Source organism: Canis lupus, chromosome 2 (genome assembly GCF_003254725.2).
Source record: "Canis lupus dingo isolate Sandy chromosome 2, ASM325472v2, whole genome shotgun sequence".
Classification (NCBI taxonomy): Eukaryota; Metazoa; Chordata; class Mammalia; order Carnivora; family Canidae; genus Canis; species Canis lupus.
The window spans coordinates 67,851,182-67,865,655 of NC_064244.1; the positions used below are offsets into that span (position 1 = coordinate 67,851,182).

Sequence of the window (14,474 nt, forward strand, 5' to 3'; positions counted from 1 at the left end):
TTTGCCAATGCTGCTCATGTCCAAATGGTCACCACCCACAGCAAATGCTTTCAGACACAGTGAGACTCCACTGGGAGCATCTGAGAGATCTGAACCCCGAGCTTTCATTTACAATGGTGAGACCAAGGCTCAGAGATGGTAGGACTTGGCAAAAGCCACACACATCGGGCAGCCCCAGTGGCTCAGCGGTTTAGGGCCGCCCTCAGCCCAGGGCCTGATCCTAGAGACCCGGGATTGAGTCCCACGTCAGGCTCCCTGCATGGAGCCTGTTTCTCCCTCTGCCTGTATCTCTGCCTCTCTCTCTCTCTCTCTCTCTCTCTCTGTGTGTGTGTGTGTCTCATGAATGAATAAGTAAAATCTTAAAAAAAAAAAAAAGCCACACACGTCACCCCCCACGACCTGGTGCAGGGCTCTGTTCCCTGCTCTGTCCCCTGCCTTCTCACCCCACTGCACCCCCACCCAGGCTTCCTCCATCACAGTTCCACTGGCCAAGGCTAAAGCCTGGGCTGAGCAGTCAGATCTTGCTTTGTCATTATCATGTGGCCGTAGGCAAACCCCTTACATTCTCTGAGCCTTGCTCATCCCATCTGTAATGGAGAATGATAACATCACCTCCTCACAGAGTTGGGGTGAGAATAAATGTGTATATGTAGGAGGATGTGCAGAATGGAAACCCCTCCATTGGGGTCCAGATCCTGCTCCATACTCTCCCCGTCGGGTAGAGAGCCTAAATCGCCTCATGGGCTCAGAGCCATGGTTCCACTCTTAACCCCCACAGCCTCCAGGAGCTCCCAGACCTGGTGCTGAGTGAGGAGGCAGTGGAGGGCATCGCTGCTGGCATCGAGACAGCCCTCTTCAATCTGACACAAACCACCAGCTGTCGCTACAAGACCAAGTACCGCAGCCTGCTGTTCAACCTGCGTGACCCCCGGAATCCAGTGAGCTGGGTTTGGGGCAAGGCCAGACCCTCTCTTGGAGGCTTGAGGCCCTGTTAGGGTGGGGGCTTCTGAAGCAGTGTGGTGCAGCCCCCATGCCTGCCCCTGCAGGACCTATTTCTCAAAGTGGTTCGGGGAGATGTCACCCCCGAAGACCTGGTGCAGATGAGCTCAATCCAATTGGCGCCCCAAGAGCTGGCCTGCTGGCGGGACCAGGAGGAAAAAAGGGTGAGCTGTTGGGTCAGGTCAGGATAGGTGACAGGGGAGGGACACAGGGAGGGGATGGCCCAAGGATGCAGCAGAAGAGACAGCAGAGTGAGGGGGCTGGGCAGTGAGATCTGGGGAGCACAAGACAGAGATGGGAGGAAATGGAAAGAGCGGGCACACATGGAGAGAGAGAGAGAGACTCTCTCCACAAAAAAATGGAAAAGAAGCTGCGGGGGTGAAAGGGACTAGGGATGGAAAGCTTGGTAGAGAGGTGAAACCCCGAGAGGTGTCATCGTCCACTTGCTTTTCTGTGCAGCTGGGCTGTGGGTGGGGCGGGGTACTGGGCGTGATGGTCCGGAGTCTGGAGTCCAGGATTGTCATCCACCATTGATGGGGGTAGACAACCCCCCCGGCGGTGCCCCCACTCCCATCTCAGCCTCAGAAGCCCTCCAAAAGACTGGAAGTCTTCTCACTGCCCCCAGGCTGGGGGAAGGACCCCATAGCCCTCATGCTCCACAGTTATGGCCCTGTATACCCCATGTCCATGGGTGTCTCCTTCCTGCTCAGGGACAGGGAAGGTGTGGGCACTGAGCCAGCTTTGGGGAATGCTTGCTGGTGGCCCATGAGAGAGAGGGGACTAATCTAAGAATAGGCCAGTGGGATGGGTTGGCATGCTGAGGCCCCTGTTCTGGAAGACATTGGGCTGATTAGATTCACCTAGAATCCACTGGGTGACTCTGTCCACTATAGGCTGGGCTTCTGTCCAGGGACATGTGGAGGACCAGGAGCAGGACCAGCTACATAACTTGGTGGGGGCAGTGCAAAACAAAAATGTGTGGCCTTTTGTTCAGCAACTATTAAGAATTTCAAGGTGGCGACAGTGTAAAGCATGGGGCCCTGTGAGGTGTGGTGCCCTGTACAACAGCAGGAGCCCACACTCATGAAGCCAGCCCTGCCAGAGAGGATGGGACCTCCTCCAGGCTTCCAGGAAACATTACAGATAGGATGACATTGATCAACAATAAGAATGACAGGTAGCATTTACTGTGAGCCAGCCTCCAGCCAAGCATTCTACATTTGCTGTTTAATTTAATGCCCTTAATTGAATTCCTAGAGAACAGATAAACCGAGGTTCAGAGCAGTGAAGTGCTTGTGCAAGGCCACACTACCTTGGGGGTCTCTAGTAACAACCCAACTGATGCTCCAGAGCCTGCACTCTTTCGACTCCACCTTATCCTTCCCAGGACAGAGGCTGGGGTGCAGTCAGAGGCGGAAATGGCTTGTGGGAGAAGGTGAAGTTCAGGAAGGCTTGCTGGAGGAGGCAGGTCTTGAGTTTGGAGGGTGAATGAGTAGAATATGGAGCAGTAGGGCATGGGGCTTGTTAGGTGAGGGGAGTGGTGGAAGCAGAAGTATGAAGGAAGAGGAAAGGTTGGCACAGGAAAGGGGCCTCAGGAGGAAAGCACGCGCTTGGGCTCCTGGGGGCTTGAGACCCCCTGACCCGGCTGAGTTTGGGCTGCTGGGCCCTACCAGGGCCTGGAAATCATTGAGCAGCAGCAGAAGGAGCTGTGCAGCCTCCCCGCCTTCAAGCTGACTCACAAGGGTGAAGTCGAGATCCTGCGGGACGTGGACCAGACGCTGACCCTAGAGGATCTGGTGGTAAGTGGCAGCCTGGCCTGGCTCGGGTTGGGGGCTTGTGCCCAGGGTCCCACTCCTCACCTCAGCAGCTGGGTGACCTTGAGCAAGTCACTGGACTACTGTGCGTCTCAAGCTCTTTGTCGTGAACAAAGTGGTGACTATTACCATGGGGGTCCAGGTGACATGGGGCGGAACCCTGGCCCTGGCCTGTCCACACCTTCTTGGTGCCAGTCACTTCCTTCTGGCCTGCTGCCAAGGCACCCCACATGAGTGGTAGCAAGATCTCTGTGTCCACCACAGATCTCCGGTTGGGAAGCAGGAGGGCCATGCTGTTTGAGTCAGTGACTGCTTCTGGATGTGAACAATACAGACCTACTCTCTTTGGTGGTGGGGGTTAGGGATGCTATGTGCGCTTCACAGAACCACCTGGAGCCCAAGGCAGTTGCTACACTCCCCTCTTATTGCTGGGGATCTGCTCCATCCTCATGTCCATCCTGCTCCTTCCTTCTTCCCCTTCGCCCCTCCATCCTGCATGTGGCCTGACATGGTGGCTCAGCAGTCCTCAAATCAATGAGCTCATCATCAGCTCAGCCTCCCACAGACGATTGGAGCTCCCCTTGGCTTATTGCAGCCACTCTCAGGAGGCTGCTCTGGCTTAGCTGAGGTATTCCCTGGGTCAGATGTTCACCTGACTCTAATCAGCTATGTGTCCGGGATGGACAGTGCGGATGGACCCCATGAGCCATGCTCACTGGGTAAATGACAATGAGCACGAAAGACAAAAATCCCTGCTCCCCTGCCCTCACCCTTTCCAAGCTGGTATCCAGGCCAAGCACCAGAACGGCTGCCTGTGTGGAAGGGAGTCCCCAACCCAAACCAAGCGGTACATTGAACATAATTGTAGATGGAGGAACTAGAAGACCCAGAAAGAAGTCTCCACTGGGGAGAGAGTTGCAGAGTAGCATAATAACATCCTTCCTCGAGCACCTGCTGTGTGTCCCTTTACTGTTTACCAACAGTGCCTCATTCAGATCCCACCGTGACCTACGAGGTAGGGGAGCCCATGTCCTGGATCAGGAACCTGAAGCCCTTTGCCCAGGGTCATGTAGTGGGTCATGGGGGAGCAGTGACTTGAAGCTCGTGCCTTGGTGCTACTCTGGAGGTGGTTTAGGAGGCAAGAGTTTCAGGATCTTTTAAAATCTTCCTCAAGCCAGGTTTGTTTTCTGTTTGAAGCAGTCTCTACTGAGAGGGAGAAGGGGGATTAGGCACGGAGCATCAAGTCTCAGAAAAACGTTCCTTCTCCCTGATTCTGCCGTCTGGGGCTGAAAACTTGTCCCAAGGACGTAGTTGAAATTCTCAAAAAACACTTTCTGCATGAGGATGTCCTCAGCACTGTTTGCAGTGGTGAAAATGTGGGAACCACCCCACTGTCCCGCAATCGAGGCAGTGCCTCAAGTGTCAGCGCACCAGTGGACAGGCCCGTGTAACGTGCACGGCCCCGCTGTGGTGCACGGATGCAGTGAGAATACAGGTTGAACATCTGATCCCAGCTGTTCTAGTCAAAGGACCCCCCAAACCCTGTGGTTAGGAAAACCGTTACGGGGAATACCCAGAATGCCCATCACTGTCTCTGAGTGCTGGGACGAGGAGTGATATTTAGGTAATTTTCATATTTTCTATATTTCCCAGATTTCTTTCTTTCTTTCTTTCTTTCTTTCTTTCTTTCTTTCTTTCTTTCTTTTTTTCTTTCTTTTTATGTATTTATTCATCACACACACACACACACACACACACACACAGAGGCAGAGGGAGAAGCAGGCTCCATGCAGGGAGCCTAATGTGGGACTCGATCCAGGGTCTCCAGGATCACGCCCTGGGCTGAAGGCGGCACTAAACCGCTGAGCCACCCGGACTGCCCTCTCCCGGATTTTCTATAACAAGCTCATGGTACCTCTGCAATAAAAGGATGTTATTTGGAAAAATAAGACCACATCCCTGAGGCTCCCCACTCATGGAGATCTGCTCGCACCCCCGCCCCCAGCGCCTTTGCAGTCTACCCGCTCTCTCCTCTTGTGCCTCCTAGGAACCCATGGTGTCCATAGACTGCAGCACCTTGGCCCTGCCTGCCCCATCAAAGGCCACCACGGAGCAGGACAAGGCCACCACAGAGCAGGACGAGGACACCACGGAGCAGCACGAGCACCACTTCCTGGACCCCAGCTGCCGAATCTGCATGGGTTTGGGGAGACACAGGCTGGGTGAAGGGGTGGTAGACAGGCTGGGGCTGAGGGTGGGCTCAGTAGTAACAGGGATTCATAGCCCTGGGAGAAGGTGGCAGGCTGGGTACACCTGTGTCCCAGGTCACTTCGAAAAGAACCTGTTCAAAGCCTGGTTCTGAAGCCCTAGGCTGGCTTCATCTAGCTGCCTGCCTGTCAGCTTCCCTTCTGTTCTTTGCAGACTGGAAGCCCTCGTGTGAGCTGCCAGACTCCCTCACAGCTACTAGGAGGATGGGGGACAGTGTCTTCCAGAGGGCCCCAAGCCCAGCCCTTGCATCCTCTCCAGAGATGCCCCAAACTAGGGAGAAGCCTCCCACACAGCTCCAGGACAGGTGGGGGACTGGGGCTGGGGGAGGGTCCATGGAGGCGGCCACGTGGGGGGCAGCAGACACAGTATGGACTCTTCTTTGTGGTATTGGGCTAACCCTGCCTCTTCTGGGGGTCTCAGTTTCCTCCTCTGTGCAATGGAACCAATCATCCCTGTCTGCTGGTCCCCACCCCCACTCTTACAAGGCCATGCTTGGATGAGTGTTCCAGCACCCACATTAGGAACACAAGACCTTCTCTGAAAAGTCAGAAGATGCTGAGGAATGTCCTGCCAGCCTGCTCTGTCTGGCCCTCTCTGTCCTCTCTAGGCTCCAGATGCCTGCTGGGCCCACAGAGGCCCTGCCCGGCCAGCCACCCTGGGAGGGAGCTCTGGACATGTTCTCCATCAAGCGGTTCAGAGCTAAAGCCCAGCTGGTCTCTGGAAGCAGCTGTCAGCTCCTCATGGTACTCCAGCCCTGCTCGCCAGGGTCTCCCTCACACACTGGCCAGTCAACTCCTCGCACCACTTTCATTCATTCTTTTACTCCTTCTAAAAATAAGGCATTGGCACACTGTCTGTGCCTGGCCCTGTGCTGGGCATGGGCCACATGAGACACCAGCCCATTCCTGCAGGGACACACAGAGGTCAGACTCCCTGTAACCCAAGGCCTAATGTGAGAGGGCCCCAGGAGAGGAGTCTCATGCCTCTGTAGCCCAGGGGAGGGTTTTAGGAGTGATTGTTGAGTGAACAATCAGCTGAACTGTTGGATGTGGGTGGAAGATTCAAGGAGGGAGGACAGGGCTTCTGAGGAGCTGTAGGAGACTGGCCCCAACAAGCTGTAGACCTCCAGTGGCAGTCACGGCTTCCTGGGCAGCCACTGACCTTCCTGGGGTCCTGGTATCCTGTCGGTCCACCCTTGTCACTGAAGGCAATGGCTTCTCAGTGGCTGGTGTTGAGGGCTGACTGGCCATCCCTACCTATCTCCAGGCCCTGCCTGAGGTGATCCGTTCAGCAGGCTGCATCCCCTCCAATACTGTCTGGGAACTTTTGGCCAGCATCTGCCCAGCCAAGGCCAAGGTAACTGCCATCCTCTCCCCCCTCTCCTTCTAGCATGGGACCCTTCTAGCATGGTCCCCCTCTCTCCACCTCTGGAGCAGAGACCTGGTTTAGGGTGTTGGGGTCTAGTTCCCACTATAACTGTAGACACTCAAGTCCCTCTCTTTCCTCCTCTGGAAAGTGGGGACACACATGTTCACAAGGTCATCAGAGGTTTTTTGATTTAAGATTTTATTTATTTATTCATGAGAGACACACAGAGAGAGGCAGGGATATAGGCAGAGGGAGAAGCAGGCTCCCTGTGGGGAGCCCAATGTGGGACTCGATCCCAGGACCCTGGGATCATGCCCTGAGTCAAAGGCAGACGCTCAACCACTGAGCCACCCAGGTGCCCCTTGTCAGAGGTTTATTATTATTTTTTTAAGATTTTATTTATTCATTCATGAGACTCAGAAAGAGGGACAGAGACAGGCAGAGGGAGAAGCAGGCTCCTTGCAGGGAGCCCGACGTCTCCAGGATCATGCCCTGGGCTGAAGGCGGCGCTAAACCACTGAGCCACCTGGGCTGCCCATTGTCAGAAGTTTAGATGAGAGCAGGGGTGTTCTCTGCCCCCAAAGCCACCTTCCTTCCTGCAACTGCAGGACATCTGCGTGGTCAGACTGTGCCCACAAGGGGCTCGGGACACCCAGAACTGCCGCCTACTCTATTCCTACCTCAACAATAAGCAGTGTCATGGCCTGGCCGCCGTGGAACACGTGTGGGTGGTCCTGCTGCCCCTGCCCGCCTTCCAGCTCCTGCCCACCAGACTGCGCCCTCTTGGAGGACCCGGTGAGTGCCCCATTGCCCATACCAGACCCTGCCTCCCCTCACCCGTGACGAGAGGGGGCATGGTTGACAGTCCCCCCTGTGTCCACAGAGGCAGGCCCATCTCAGGAGGGAATTCCTGCGACGGGCACATGGGGTAGCAGTGAGAGCTGTGTATTGCTTACCAGTGTGCCAGGCAGTGTCCCAGAAGCTTTAACTATACTAGTTCATTTGGTCCTCAGAATAACCCCATCAGATTGGTGCTATCGGTTTCTCCATTTCACAGATGAGGACACTGAGGTAGGGAGAAAGCAGGCGGCTTGCCCGCAGTCACACAGCCAGTTGCAGAGCCAGGCCTCACACCGGGCAGCTCGGCTGCAGAGACTAGGCTCCTAACAGCCACACAGACTGGCCTCTTCAACGAGGCATCCTGAATAGAAACTCATGGGACAGCCACATTTGATCCTGACCTAGTGCGACAGGGGGACAGGGGCGGGACCCTCAAACAATTGAAAGCGTCACCTGACACAGGAAAGAGGGAAGTTTTCGCCACAGTTGTCCTAGGCCAAGGTTGGCCTTTGTGCATGGGGCGTGGCTTCAGCAGAACACCTGGGGTGAGGGTGGGGTGTCAGGGGTGGGCTGCACCCATTTCCAAGCAGAGCGCTTGGCCGTTCTGAGCTGCCTGTCTTGGAGACAATGCCGTAGACTCTGAACCCATATGGTCCTGAGGTCCAGCCATCTGTTCCCCACCTTCAGTCAGGGGAGTCATTCTCCTGCTGGAAGTAACTCAACCGAGACGACCTCCCCCTCCTCCTTACTGTTTCCAGCATCTCATGGGCCCCCATCTCCTTGCTGGAGAGCCCTTCCTGGGGCCTAATCTGTAGACCTCCTGCTGCAGCCACCATGTAGCTTCTTGGGACTGTATGTTCTCTCCTACCTGGCCTTTGGACTCTCCACTCCCTCTTTCCCCAGGCCTGGAAGCCACTCACTCAAGTCTGGTGTTAGCTGTACTGCTCCCCAAGGCAGGGCTTCTAGACACAGCAGAGTCCAGCCCTTTGTGGGAGAAGGTTCAAAAGATGACCTCCTTCAACAGAAAAGTGGAGAGGAGACGCCATCAGCCGGAGGACAGGAGTCCCAATGTGGCCCCGAAGGGCTCTCCTCCCCCAAGGCCTGCTCTGCAGCAGAGCCAGGGCAATAGCAGCCTGGCTCCAAGGGGAATTTGTGCTTGGCCGAGGCCCCCCAGAGGCAGGGGGAGAGTGTGGGGAGAGCCTGGAACCTGGCAAAGTCCTGGGAGAGGGCAGTGGCCCCCCAAACCAGGCCCGTGCCAGTCCTGGCATCCCTATTCAGCAGCACCATTTGGCCGTGGCCACCACCTCCACAGGGCCTCATGTCCCCACCGGGCCCTGCTCCAGCATCTTGAATCCCTGGTGTCCATGAGCTACCGGCTCCAAGCCTCGTTGATATCCCCTGGCCAGGGGTTCCATCCTGCAACCCCTGCCCAGCCCCCTACAGCCCCTGGAAATCTTGGCCTACATTGCCAGCCCCCTGCAGCCCCAGAACCCCCTGGCCAGACTCCTGACTCTTTGGGTCCTTCAGATGGGGCTGGCTCTGAGTGTACCTTCCCCAGAGAGACCTGAACCTCATTACCCACCAGAAGAGAGGCATTGATTCCCTCCCCAGTACTGAGTCCTGGGCTGTTCCAGAGGGAGTGGGCAGGCAGGGGAGGGTTAGCTGTTTGAATTTCCTGTTCTGCGTTCTGCTTGGTGTTGATTTTTGGTTCAATAAAGAGTTTGGCAAAGGTGAGACTGCATCTGCTGGCAGGTGTGGGTCGGGGTAGGTATTGTCTGTGAGTTTCTGTGCACAGATGTAGCAGAGCTAAAGGGCTGGGAATGAAGGGCAGCCGTGCCAGGTGCTTGTCTTGAGATCTAGAACCATCACTGTGCCCCAGGGCCATTCTGCAAGTATTCTGCAAGTATTCTGAACTAGGAGGAAGAAACGATGGGAGAGAGGGCAAGACCAGGGTGGGGGGTACAGAAGTGAGGTTTTTGCAGGGGGGCACAGACACCTAGAGATTGTTAGGGAGAAAAAGAGCAAGTTGCAATGGTTTTTAAAGCTTTCAGTTACCAAAAATGATTTTTTTCCATTACCAAGATTTTTCTCATTTGGATAGTTGGGTACCACCATATTTCCCACGCGTCTCTGTATCTGTGTGCATCCGTGAGCATGGGTGTGCATCTGCATGTATGTTATGTCTGCTTGCATGTCTATGTGTGGGTCTCTGTCGAGTAAGTTGGGAGATCTACATGGAACCACTCTTCTCTGTATCCCTTGCTAGCTCCCAGAGACTGGTACAGGAGAAACCCAAGGGTCTTGCCTGGGACAGGGTGGGCATTCACGGTGTGGGGTTGGAAGCTGCTGTTAGGGCTGGATGGTGCTGCTTTGCCTGGGGCCTGGAGTGAGCTCCTAACAGCAGCTACAGTTGTAAAACATTTCAGTGTGGAGTGGACCTCGGGAGAACTGAGTCTGGGGACCCACCTGGAAACTAGCTGCCCCCTGGCTCCCTAACCCAGTGGGAAGAGGCAGGGCCTGGCTCACAGGAGAGAACTTCTTCTGGCAGGACCCCCTCCCTCCTTCTAGCCCCCATCCCCTGTCCTAAAGGGGTGTACCCTGTCCATCCCTCTGGAAGTGTACCCTTGCACCAGCCTCGCTCTGGACGGTGCCGGGCTGGGAAGGATGGGGAGTTGGTTTTGGGGAATCCCTCTTCTCTGCCCCATGAGCTCTGCTGCTGCCCTACCCGCGGCTGACAGCAGAGGGGGCCCTCGGCCTAGGGATGGAGGTCGGGGCTGGGCGGGATGGGAGGACGAGCTAGGGGCGGGGAGAGGTTTGGAACTTAAGCCGGAGGGACGGGAAGAGGGGCCGGGGTGTGGTGCGGGGCAGGAGAGGACGCGGAGGGAGGTCTGGACTAGTGAACCAGGGGAGGGGTCGGGGCTCCTTCGGTAACTACCGGCTCCGACGGGCTGGTGAGCGCCACAGCGTCCGTGCTATATGTAAATGACACAAATTACTATGCAACCTGCAGCTTGATCTGAGTCGGCGGCTTGGGTCATGCAGTTGGGGCAGGTCGAGGGTTAGACGGCTGCGCACCCCTTCTTCCCAGGCCTAGGGCTCCCCCGCAGGGAGACAGGAGAGCGTGTGCTGCCTTCTCGGGGCACACGGGATAGAACAGGCTCTGGACTCTCGGCCGGGACGGGACTTCCTTTGGGAGCTTTGGTTTCCCCCCCCACCTTGCAAATGGGGGCGATGACGGCCTTCTAGCACCTCGGCCCGCGAACAGGGCTAGAGGCGGACCGCGAAACCCTGCGGCGTGCTTGGGGCCGGGGCGGACGGCAGGACCTCCACCCAGGTCTGGGCCCCAGGCCGCAAGCCCCTTTCCGCGGCTTTCCGGTGGCAGAGGCCGGGAGCAAGGATTAGGCGAGCTGTTGCTAGGGGGCGTGGCCGGCGGTTGCTGGGCTCGGGGGATGTTGCTAAGCAACGCTGGGCGGGGCTCACGTTGCTAGGCCCGAGTAGCAGTCCCCAGGGACTGGAGAGGCACCCAGCTCCCCTCGGCTTCAGGGGCAGGCGCCCCTCGAAGCTGCTTTCTTGCGACTCTCTTCGGGCCTCAGCTGCCCTGGGCTGGACGCCGTCTCCGAGGGGCCTTCCGGGGCACACCCTCCGAGACGGGATCCTCTGGGCTCTGGAGCCGGGAACCCGGGGCCTTTGTGCACGTGTCTATGCGCTTGCTGGAGCGGTAGAGGGGGCGGGGGTGTCGCATTTGGGTTTCCATAGCAACCGCTCCTGTGTCATCCCATTTCTCCCAAAGGTTTTGAGCGGCGGCGTGTAGACATTTACATATATCTGCATGTCATTAGCATAGAGGCGGGGCCGGAACTTGTTCGGGCAACTATCCCTGGACGGTTCCCTTTGCTTCTCTCTCATCCCGCCTGAGGGGCACATGGGCCGCGCATGCGTGAGTGTTTTGCTTGTTAATGTTCCTAGAATTGGGGTGGGTGGGTGAACTGTAATAGTGACCTCGGGTTCTGGCCCTACCCCCCATGGAACCATTAGGATGAACTGGCCCAGGTACCCTTGACCAAAGACCTTGCCCAGCACCCCCAGGCAATACCAGGCCTGGTTAGAATCCCAGTTCTGCCCTTTGCTGTCTGTGTGGCCGTGGGCAAGTTTAGTTCCCCTCTCTGTGGCTCAGTTTCCTTCTTTGTAAATCCGAATTCATCAGGTGATGTGAGGATTCGATGAGATGTCACTTTTATATACACTTACGCTGCTTCTGGCACACAGCAGGCACTTAGGCCAGCTTCTACTCTCCCTCCATAGAATCCAGCTCCTCTCAGGACTCAACCAAAGCAAATCAACTTCCTAATTCATCAGGTGATGTGAGGATTCAATGAGATGTCACTTTTATATTCACTTATGCTGCTTCTGGCACACAGCAGGCACTTAGGCTAGCTTCTGCCCACCCTCCATAGAATCCAGCTCCTCTCAGGACCCAACCAAAGCAAATCAACTTCCTTCGCAGCTCAAGACTTGACAACTAAACACCAGGAAGAGTTTCCAGATGTCAGGATTCAAGGCACAGGATGAGGACTACTGGTTTGCCTGTTTGTCCTTGGAGGCTGGAGGCTAGGTTGGTGAAGCATGGAGCTCCATCACCCACCCATCATCACCACTACACACTCATGCACGTCCTTCTACCCCTTTCCCTCTCAGGGATCATCTGCTTCCAGAAACCTTGCATTTCTGTCTCAAAGGTGCTGGAGCCAAGACCTCTGCCGCAGTGGCAGCTGAGCTTAAGAGGCTTAAAAACCAGAGCTAGGGGGGTGATGACCAAGAAAGTCCCCCCAGGACTGGATGTCTGGGGTGGAGTAGGGTCTGGCCATAGGCTAAGGACAGAAACTTTGCTTCGAGAGCCAAATATTTGAGTCTTTATCAGAGAGGACGGGGTGGGGGGGAACCCTAGGACCACACCCTTGTCCTTTCTGGGCCTCAGTGTCCCCACACTGTGGACAACTGGGTTTCCTCTGCTGAGTCATGGGGAAAAAGGGCAGAGGTCAGCTCCGGGTGAAGAACCCTGTCACCGCGGGAGCTGTGTAGCAGTGCCATGAAGGCAGTGAGTTCTCTGTCATTGGGGATACGGAAGCAGAGGCTCAGCAGGACTGGGTGCACCCCTGCTAGGGAGTAGCAGATCTCCTCTTGGAATTTCTTGCTCTTGTCTGGACTCCAGTTGTCTGTATAGCCTCTTCAAAAGCTGGAAAGGCCTTCCTGGGTCTAACATCACCCCTTCCGGCTCTGGCCTTCTTGCCTTCCTTTTCCCCAGAGTCTCTGTAACCTTAGCCTTGACTGCTAGGGTCAGAGGGGAGGCAGAGGAGGTGTTCAAGGAGGAGAACCAGCTCCACTCTGTGTTGGTCTCTTAGTTCTCAATTAGGTTCAGATAATTAAGATAAATGAGGTTGGCTCCTCTCCTGGGTAGACAAAGTTTGTTGGTGATGGAGAGGGAGTATAGAGCTGGATTCTGATTGGTTGGTTGGCTTTTTGGAGGTCGGGATTACATGAAGGCTATACCCTACAGTTGTCACTCTGACCGCTGTATGCCAGACTGCTGTCTGCCTGTGGATGGCAGTGGGCCAACTCCTTCCCTTGTAGCCACCTGCACTCCACAGGTAAGGGTTCCAGGGACAGGCTAAGAGCCGCTGTCAGTGCCCGGCTGGCCTGCTTGTGTCCCACTCTGGGGGCCAATTAAGTCTCCATCCCTAGCCGCGCCGATTAACAGTTAATAAGGCAGCAAACACCTGCAGCTACGGAGGCGAATTAAGAGCAACAGTCGGCATAATACACAACCCGATAAGTGAGCAATTAACAACCAGAGAAAGATTAATAGAAGCAATTACGTCCTCCTCGGAGCTCTGTAAATACAACTGTCAATGGCTGAGGGATTCAGTCCAGTCCGGCCCAGCCCCACCCCAGGCCATAGCCTCTGTAGGGAGGGGAGCCACCCGGCCCTCCTGTGGACTCCAGACCCTAGAGCCATATACATATGAGGAATACACATATGTGCAAACACATGCACGGACATATACAGACATACATTTGTGGAGCGATGGTCCACAAGATCCAGTCACAGAATACACACATTTCCCACTGTCATCCACACTTACAAAAATGTATACACAGAGATATAAGTCCTGCTGGAAATACACATAGATCCAGAAAAATATCCACAGTGTCACATAGAGACATTTCCCTATTTTACACAGGGCTAGAACCCCATAGACTATGAGACATACAGTGGAGTGTATACAGACAGGGACACAGTTATCTCCTCTTGGGGTCCATATGCACGTGGCACTTGACCTTCTTTGCCCGCCTTGCAAAGGGTCATCCATAGAGAGCTGCAGCAGAGTATTGGACTAAGAACTAGAAACCAGGGTGAGAAGGGACAGAATGTGTGTGAACACACAAGCAAGCATGTCTGCATGCATGTAACTCTAAGCATGTGTGTCCTCCCACTCATAGGCATGTTCCTGTGTGTAAACAGGCATGTGCCTTACATCTGTGTGCCCATATGAATGTTTGTATGTCAAGATGTGTGCATGGGTGTGTGCACATGTTCTCGTGTCCAGTGGATCTGTGACTACTGTGTGGGTTTCTGGTTCATGTGTGATACTGTGCCAGCGCTCATGACTGGATAATTGTGTGACTACTTCAGAGTGGCTTTATGTGTGTCCCATCTGTGTTGCGGCAGGTGACGAGAGTCACTGCAGGAGCTCCCCAGGGAGCCTGGGGGTTCTGACGGTGCCTGAAACCAGGGCCTGCCTCTAGGGAACAAGGTCCTAGGGCTCCTGGGGCAATGTGGTTTTCTTCACAGGAACTTCCAGCCCCTCTAGTGGGACTCGGCACTACTGGGCCTCACCCAGGCAGAGGGAGAGAAATGAGAACAATCTCTAAAGAAATGGACCTGGAGGGACGCCTGCGTGGCTCAGCAGTTGAGTGACTGCCTCTGGCCCAGGTGTGATCCTGGAGTCCCAGGATCGAGTCCCACATCGAGGTCTCCGCAGAGAGCCCGCTTCTCTCTCTGCCTGTGTCTCTGCCTCTCTCTCTCTGTGTGTCTCTCATGAATACATAAATAAAATCTTAAAAAGAAAATAAAGAAATGGATCTGGAGGTTAATTTCTCCCGATTGAAGCTGAGAATGCACACCTT

The 14,474-nt window shown here is 55.3% G+C and overlaps 1 protein-coding gene and 1 long non-coding RNA gene across 17 annotated transcripts in view; both read left to right on the forward strand.

Moving 5' to 3' along the window:
- Window positions 1–9,023, forward strand: part of SPOCD1 (SPOC domain containing 1) — a 71,488-nt gene extending 62,465 nt beyond the window's left edge. For all 16 annotated transcript variants that reach the window (XM_025447620.3, XM_025447618.3, XM_025447625.3 and 13 more), the window contains 9 exons: window positions 779–938; window positions 1,047–1,163; window positions 2,673–2,798; window positions 4,861–5,014; window positions 5,235–5,385; window positions 5,689–5,824; window positions 6,348–6,437; window positions 7,058–7,244; window positions 8,193–9,023. In XM_025447620.3, the coding sequence (XP_025303405.3) occupies window positions 779–938; window positions 1,047–1,163; window positions 2,673–2,798; window positions 4,861–5,014; window positions 5,235–5,385; window positions 5,689–5,824; window positions 6,348–6,437; window positions 7,058–7,244; window positions 8,193–8,857 (1,786 nt within the window). In that variant the 3' untranslated portion in view covers window positions 8,858–9,023. The remainder of the gene's footprint in view (window positions 1–778; window positions 939–1,046; window positions 1,164–2,672; window positions 2,799–4,860; window positions 5,015–5,234; window positions 5,386–5,688; window positions 5,825–6,347; window positions 6,438–7,057; window positions 7,245–8,192) is intronic.
- Window positions 9,024–10,252: 1,229 nt separating this feature from the next.
- Window positions 10,253–14,172, forward strand: LOC118353945 (uncharacterized). The gene is made up of 3 exons (XR_004813671.2): window positions 10,253–11,226; window positions 11,794–11,901; window positions 14,140–14,172. It is a non-coding gene; the product is annotated as an uncharacterized LOC118353945 (long non-coding RNA).
- The last annotated feature ends 302 nt before the right edge of the window (window positions 14,173–14,474 follow it).